The sequence below is a fragment of the Toxotes jaculatrix genome, chromosome 9 (assembly GCF_017976425.1).
Source record: "Toxotes jaculatrix isolate fToxJac2 chromosome 9, fToxJac2.pri, whole genome shotgun sequence".
Taxonomy (NCBI): Eukaryota; Metazoa; Chordata; class Actinopteri; family Toxotidae; genus Toxotes; species Toxotes jaculatrix.
Genome location: NC_054402.1, coordinates 12375658 through 12384168, shown reverse-complemented (window position 1 = coordinate 12384168; position 8511 = coordinate 12375658). Strand labels below are relative to the sequence as shown.

Below are 8511 nucleotides of genomic sequence, written 5' to 3'. Positions count from 1 at the left end.
TCTGCAAACTCTGACAATGGAATTTCACACACCTGATTTAACATAAGTCAAACAAGTCAATCCCACCAACACAACAACAGAGCATATCGAACCAGTGTTTCATAAGGTAAAGCTGTACCAAATGCATCTGGAAAAAAAGTGTAATTACTGCATGCTTACTGTTCTGGAAGATCAGATTTATAGAAAATGCTTGAACAGGTGAAAAGAGAACTTACTTGTGGTCAAAAAGAGAATCAAGGCAATTGCAATCTGAGTTAAGTAACTTAAGAATAAATAGAACATACATAGCTACTTTTCTTTTGATATTTTTGATGTTTTAATCATTTTTGTAAGCAAGTCAAATAGATAAATAATAGTCAAGATACAAGCACATCAGAAAACAATGCAAAAAAAAAAAAGAAATAATTTAAGCCACTAATTACGTCTAATGCTGATGCATACAAGGTTTATACACAGATGGTATGAACTGATCCATCCAAAATAAGCCCTGTTTAGCATTTAGAGGACATTCATTTTCACATTCACAGATCATCATCTAAAAACTAGCACACTACCAGAAGTTTCACAAGTACATGCAGTGAGTTGCAAATTCTGGGTCAAAGACATCCGTACTGATGAGACTGCTGGAGAAGCAGAGAAGGAGTGTTAAAGTTCACAAAATTCACATAACACGCCCTCAAAACTGTTCATTTTCTACTGCTAATTTTGTGTTGAAAAAAGAAAACGACTCCTGGGGTAAAAAGGTGTGTCTGAAAGCCAGCCCAGTCAGCTTATGCCAGCCATCGCTCGCTACCTTGCTCCCCCTCTTTCTCTTCATCCAGGGCAGGACAGGGGTGTCACTGCTCTGGCACAGATGTGTCGTCTCCCTCTACTGCCCCCGATCCTCCTGTCTCTAAAAACAGAAATAGGCAAGGGGTAGTTAAGGACTGCAGAGACTGGAAAGAACAGTTTCTGTGTACGCTCTTGTCGTCAAGGTTAAACGCTGTGATACACAGTCGCAAACTGTAACGTGGCTTGCAACCTTATATCAAGTTTCTACACTGGGGAGGATTCATAGTCAAGGAATGTTCCTAAAATGAAAATATATTTAATTAGAATTAACCTTCTACGTTTTCAAGTATTTTGCAATGCTGAGAACTTGATTCCTCAAGATGGTTGACATAACTGATGAGCTCAAAAACCCACTTCTGCTGTGAAAAGGGGGTCTCCCCCAGTGGGAAGTGCTCAGGATGCTCAGTTCTAGTCCGACAGGTCCATTAATTCTGCTTGGCCCTCTGAAGCATATACTGTACCTAAAGCACCTGGAGCTATAAATACATCTCCTACATAAGCATGCAAGGCAGCCAGCAACTGGGTTAGGGAGAATCATTGACATAGATCCCTTATGTCAGCCACATACCCAAAGATAATGTTGCGTTATCTTACGGGAAAAGGAAAAATTTTGGTTTAGGTATCTCAGGTTTAAGTGCAAAAACATGATTTGAGTAGATATCTGATGCAAATGTGCGGTTGTGAGATTTAGAAGTTTTATTTTGTTCTATTGTTGTTTGCAGAAATGTCTGGTTTTGGTTTGTATGAGCATAAAAACAAACCTAAATGCAACCTTTGCTTGCACTGAAATAACGGACATCCCCTGGAGAACACTGCAAAACATTTTTGGACTAATTGAATTCTGAAACCATTTTCTCCTTCACAGTTGTATAAAATAAATCTTAACAATGTTAAAATGGAACACATCTTTACGGATAACTTGACATTTTCCAGGTAAACCCACTTCTCGTAAACACGTTCTCTCTTTCATGATTTAACATCTCATGCAGAAGCAGAAGCATTTATAACCCCTTTAACAGTTAATTGAAAGATTCAATCATCTGTTGCTGGAGACCTCATGGGGTAATTAAATGAGTCACTCGGTTATGTATTGCATTAATCACACTTGGTATAGCCCATAAGCGACTCTTAATAGGTGTATTTAATTATGTATAGCTTTTAAATGGGTTCTTTTCCTAATGTGTAAAATGGTAAATCAGTTTGTGCTCCTGCATTTTGTTCAGGTGGTGAGGAAAGATTACTGTCACAAGGTTTTCCCACTCTCATCTTGAAATGGGACACTCATAAAACGGAAGAAGACTCTACCAACAACACGGATAACATCCTTAAAACATCAGACTAAGCAGTAATACTATAAGTATTTGCATTATGCCAAACATTTACTTGTTTATCGTATATAGAATATCAAACTACTTTAAGAGTCTCACAAGACTCTGTTTAATGTCAAATAATCAACTTATGCTCTCCATCACTTACCTTATGTCACCTACTGTAGTTACAGCTCCTGATGGGAGACTCTCTTACCATCCTTATAGTCACTAGCCATAATGCCCTCTTTAACGGCATTATGTGACCTAGTCTTATCCCTTGGTTCTACACCACTGACCTGTGTCCCCCTGGCTGCCGTTGAGCACATCCCCAGTGCTGCTCACCTCCTCCCCTTCTGCTTTGTCCTCCGGCTTCATCTTCTTACGGGTCATGTGGCCACGGAAGCCAGCCTGGATCTTGGCAGCAGCCCTGTTGGCCTCGGGGTCATCCAGGGGGATGTCCATGATGTCCTCCTCCTCCTGGGGCCGGCTGCACTCCTCCTGCTGAGAGGGGCCACAAAGTAGTGGTTTCTCACAGTAAGACAGCATATTACATGAGCATATGAGGACGCTACAACAACACTGTCTTTTTGACAGCAAGGGATGCGTGCTTGTTGTTGAGTAGCTCACTTTTATTACATGACTTCAGTGGGGTTCTCAAGAGGTCAATAACCTACATTTGCCTCCTGTATTTGCTCTCCCTTTGTCCTGCGGTCATCTAATATATAACACACTGCTGGACAAAACATGTCTTAGTCAGACTATTTTGTAATGAATTACCAGGGTTTGGACATATGAACTCCCAAACTGAGCAACGGACAATGATTATTAGATCACTAATTATTGATCATTACACAAAATAATCTGTTTCATACATTAAGAAATAAAGTTGGTGTTAAAGATTGCTACATGTTTGACTATCTATTTAGAGTTATGGTTAAAAAAAAAAACTTCTTGCTCTGCAACCTTTGGCTGAAAAGGATGACCCAGCTAAAATGCTACTGCAGTCAACATCAGCAGCTCATTCAGTGACTGCAAGTACAGCATCCAGTGTCCCAACGGAAATGTGGGGTGGGCTGAAGAGAAATTTGGGCTTGTCATAAAAGTGTCAGCGGAATAGCGCCAAGGCTGTTGACGAGTTATGTAAACACCAATTCAAATTCTGCGGCGAACACATATCAGCTACACCCCGTGCTTTGCTTATGGAAACAGATTGACATTTCACACAAAGGCAGCCCACAGAACGAGCCCACTGTCATCCCACTACCTTGGTGAAACAGTGCATCATGTCTCCAGTGAAACCCCTCCAGTGTAGGAGTGTGACCACCCACCTGTTCAGCCAGCATTCATTAGCCTCTGTGTCTGACTGCTCACTGAGCAGCCAGAATCCAGCTCTTTTGCAGCAACAGAGATGTAGGGCTGCTACACTGGATTTTGCTGGCTACACACCTTCTCAGAGGTCTTGTGTTTTTATTGCCTCAGGGTCCTTGGACTTAATTTGACATTGACTGATTTGAAATATTCTGAGGCAAATCTCATGTAATATCCACTCATGATGAAAAAAGCGCAAAAGCTTTTTTAAAAAATATATATAACAGGGCTTTATATTGTCACTGCTCTGTAACCAATGTACCATTTGAAAGTCATAAATAAACAATGGTTACCATATATTTAACTCTAGTTTAGGGACAAAAACATCAACAACACACATGGCAGGATGCAGTTTGGGGACAACCAAACACTAGTAAATACCATTAGTAACTAATAGGTGGTTTAAAAAAAATTATATATATATATTTCTATTTAAAAAAGTTAATCTGAAGCTTTTACTTACATTGTGACAGTCCATGTCTCACTCTCAGAGATGGCTTCAATCTTCAGGTGAGTTGACCTAGTATAACTTGTATGCCTCAATTTCTATGTGGACCAAGCAAAGCTCTCTTTAAATGAGTCTCCGGTATAATACAGATGCCTCACTGGCTCTTACTAACAATCACTGTATGTTCAGTAACACCCGCTCACGCACAGAGTGAGAGAGAGAGAGAGAGAGAGAGAGAGAGAGAGAGAGAGAGAGACATACAGTCAGGGAGAGAGGAAGGGAAAAAGAGGGAGGGAGGGAAAGAGAGACCTCCTACAAACATGACAGCATGTGTTCCATCTTTTCAGTCTCATTAAGGTTGCTGACCTACTGCGTTCACATTACTGTCACAGACCTTTAACAGACCAGCAGCATGAACCGAGCACCACCTAAAGACCTAGGCAGAGTAACTGATGTGGGAATATGTAGAGTATTTCAGTGATTTAAAGTGTTTGAAACAAGTGAAAATGACGGTGGCATTTAGTCTGGATATTTATAAGAAACATGCAAAGAGACTACCACATGGACCAAGCACCATAAAAACTTCACAAGTTGCAGTGTTACAATATTAAACTCCACAAATAAAAACAGATGACCAACATAGAAATACTATGTAAAAGCCAGATGGCCATAAAACAATAATTGCTGACTTTCAAATTCTACTAATAGCGTGAAAATAAAAAAGATAAAGCATCTTGGACTGTTTTACACTAGGAGGTGTTATAAATTTATTAGAGGCAGAGTGAGCTAACAGCCCTCTCCATCCCTCTGATCCCAGCTGGTATGGCCGCCCACACTCCTCTGCCAGCCTCAGAGACAAGACGGAGAGGGAGAGAAACAGAACACATCCATTTATCTGAGTTATATCTCTGACATTAACGCTCTCCTGCTGGTTTGCTAACCATTCAAACAATATGTTAACTTATCCTCACGCCTAATTTCACTGAGCTGACTCACTTTATCAATCACTTCACTTTGTTCATTGGTAGGAATGATAACCACTGTGTAATTAAATTTACTGTAATCAATCATAATGTTGTTAGTCTGCTCACAGCAGCCTAATCATTAGTGTATCTAACATAGTATTTATCCACTTAAGATGATTAGAGTATAGGAACATCATTGTGAGAACTTGCGAACAGTGAGTTAAAGGCATAAAAGTTAAAAAAATAAAATAAAATAGACAAGGCATTTGAGATTCTGCAGCTAGGTCACTGTTAGAATAGATGGCCTACATACTCTACAGTTCTGTGATTGTTTTGTTTCAGCTGAAATAAAGTCTGCCACTGAACAAGAGTAAAAGCAGCACTGTACACAGACATACAAAAAGAGCTGTTTTACTGTTTAATCAGTCAGTTAGAAACTGCTATTAAAGGTAGATTACTGATACAGATGGTGCCTAGCAACTCTCAGCATCACCATCTCCTATTAATTCCATGACGACACTAAGAGAGAGCAGGATGGTGAGGGGTTACCATGGTAACAATCTTAGTACCCCTTCCTACACTCCCTCCCTGCGTGTTTGGAGCCCTGTTGGTCCAGACAAATTAGACGGGGCTAACTGTGACAGCAGTAAAAATGTTAAAGGCCTATTTCACAAGACAAATTGTTCAGTCTGTCTTTTATGATGATAGATTACAGAATCAAGTTTCAATCTGTGAAGGCTGTGGTGGCTCCCAAGAGGAGAGTGGATCTGCCACTAACAAAGCAACTGAATTACAGTTTTATGAGCGTGTGGCACAGTAAAGGCCTCAAACAGCAACTTGAACACACCCGTATGTGAACAAAGACACAGATTATGCTGAACTTTGAGACTGAAACTACAAGTTGAGACGATTTGATTATGAGCCTCTTGATGACGTTCAAAGTTTAGCAGAGCAACTACCATACGTCATCCAGAAAATGAACTATTTTGGAGATATTTTCAATCACATACCCCTAGAGAGGCCAGGGGAGAAAAAAACATGAGGGCCACTGTTGATCCGACTTGTCCTTGAAGGGTTTATTTATATAGGCTACCTCAGACAGGAATAGGAGCAAAGCAGGCTGTAGCCTTGCCAAAGACACCTCTGTCTGTACCCGTACGCACATTTATCCTCAGCCCGCTGATATATATGTTATTTATATATGTGTGTATATCATCTTGTATTGAGAAGAAGAAAAACTTTACCTTGTCAGTACTCTTGCCTTCAGGTTCTGTGGTGTCCTTTTCAGACCCAACTGTTCTTTCTTCTCCTTGGTGGTCAGCAGCAACTGTCCCATCCTCACTACGAGTGAAGCTGATGCTCTCCTCTTCACACACTGCATCACTCTTCTCTTGTGCTTCAGAATCAATCTTTCCTTCTTCCTCTACAACTTCCTCTGTTTCCTTTGATGTGACCTCTTTTTCTTCCACTGTATCCTCTGGCTGCGACTCCACAAGTGTTCTCTGACTCTCTACTGGTAGAAGTTGTGCACTTGCCTCTAAAGTTTCACTCTCTGCCTCCATTGCAGCTGTTGATGAATTTGACTGAGCTACTAGTGATGAATGATTTTCTGCACCACCATAATTAACATCTTCATCCTCCATCTCACTATAACCTTCTGGATGTATGTCCTCTCTGTCTCCTCCATCCGTCTCTGTCGTCGTGTTTTCTTTAAAGTCAGGGTCATTTGACTTTGTCTCGTTCTCAGAATCCTCATTCTGGTGAAATTGGCCTTCTCTTATCTTCTCATTCTCTTCATTTGCACGACCGGTTGCATTCTCTGGGTTGTCTTCCTCTGCCTCGGTTGTTGGCTGATGAGATAAGCTGATGTTTCTAACACCTTCTCTCTTCTCATCATCATCACTGTCATTTAAATTAGACTCATTTGCGTCCACCTTCTCCACCATTATATCAGATGTCTTGTGCTGACTTTCCATTTCCTCTGCTTCAGAGTTAAATTCTTTTTCAACTCCCTCCATTTCAGGTTCATTGTGGTGTTCTGTACCAGATATATCTGTTGCCACTGCAGTAACCTCTTTGGGCTCTTCCTCCAGTTGTATTTCTAATATCTTAGTCTGTAAGACCTCTACTGAACCCTCTTCCTCTGGGTCTCTCTCCCCGACCTCAGTAATATGCTGCGCCTCTGAAACATCTTCAAAGCTAATCTCAACCAAAGAATCCTCCTTTGGTATAGCATTTCTATCTAAACCCCCCTCAATATGAGATGAACTGTCATATGTTTCCCCAGAAGAAGCTTCAGCCTCAGTTCCTTCCTCCTCCTTTGTTTTTCCTGCCTTATCTTCTACTTCTGGTTGATTGCCCTCAGGGGTTTCAAATTGGGACAGTGATGATTGTAGAGGAGTTTCCTCAGGTTGGGGTTTTAAGCTTTCCTCTTCAACGACACGTGTATCATTTTCAGCAGTGGTTCTCTCCATTATTCCCTCTGTTCCTCCAAGCTCTGTGGCACAAACGTCCACATCAGCCAGCCCAGAATACGGATAGACCTCCACTGGTTCTTCAACTTGAGTATCTTCCTCTCCTTCTGAGTCAACAGTCTCCTTATCTACAACTGCAGTCTCATGTTTATCACCTCCCTCATCTTCTGCCATTCCTAACTCCTGAGCACACACATCTACATTAGAAACCCCACTGAATGATAACATGTCAGTGGTGTCTAACTCAGATTGAGGTGCATCTTGGTCTGAAACAAAGCTGCTTTCGTTTTCATTAGTTGCCCTGTCAACTTTATCAACTGTATCTAGTGTTGGGTGTTTCTCCTCCTCCGTCCCACTCAGTTCATTCGACCGTACGTCTTCAGCTGGGTGCCTGTTAATCAATTCCCCTTCTGAGAGAGTGTGTTTCTCTGTAATATGTTTTAATTCCTCTGCGGTGCATTCAATTGAATCAGCCTCTTCAGATACATTAGGTTGGGTTTTGGAAGGATTTGAGGCTTCTTCTGAATGACTTGATTCATCTTCAGTTTGGGACTCATATGATTTTTCTCTAAAAAGTACCAATCAAAATGAAGGGTTTAATATGATCTTCAGTTTGGAAAGGGAAAGTTTTAAGTGATAACAAAAGTGAAAAGGATGCTTCTCCAAAACCACACAATGCCAGTGTGACACTCATCTGGAAGCTGTCACTGTGCTGCTGCAGAGGGCGGTGCCTTGTTGATGACTCCTGCTCTTTCTGTTCTCATCCTTGACACTGCAAACCTAATAGTGGTTTCAGTACTGAGTTTACGTTCTGTGCTAGTTTCGGGCCTCTATTCCACAATGTACTTTCACTTTAGTTGAAAAGTTGAAGCATGAAATTGGACCATACTATTCTAAACTAAAATAGAATACTGCTGCATTTGCTTATACATTCTGGACATAATATTGTAACAAATTCATAGTGATTATTTTCTGGCATTTGAAAACAATACCTTCCATTGCTGGGACAATGCATGTATGTCCAAACATCAGAGCAGGTGTCACTATAGATGGGTGATTATGCAGTCATAAATGCAGTTATATAACTTTGATTATAGAGTCCCAATTCTATCCCC

General features: G+C 40.8%; 1 protein-coding gene across 2 annotated transcripts; it reads right to left on the bottom strand.

Moving 5' to 3' along the window:
• Positions 1-490: 490 nt before the first annotated feature.
• On the bottom strand, positions 491-4108 carry spa17 (sperm autoantigenic protein 17). Of its 2 annotated transcripts, none has more exons than XM_041046842.1 (3): positions 3973-4108; positions 2438-2642; positions 491-892 (listed from the first exon to the last, which is right to left on the bottom strand). In XM_041046842.1, exons 1-3 carry the CDS (start codon positions 3985-3987, stop codon positions 837-839), a joined length of 276 nt encoding a protein of 91 aa, XP_040902776.1. In that variant the 5' UTR covers positions 3988-4108; the 3' UTR covers positions 491-836. The 2 variants fall into 2 exon arrangements, with proteins under 2 accessions (XP_040902776.1, XP_040902777.1); XM_041046843.1 differs by having other exon boundaries at positions 2438-2639; positions 3973-4083.
• Between the last annotated feature and the right edge of the window lie 4403 nt (positions 4109-8511).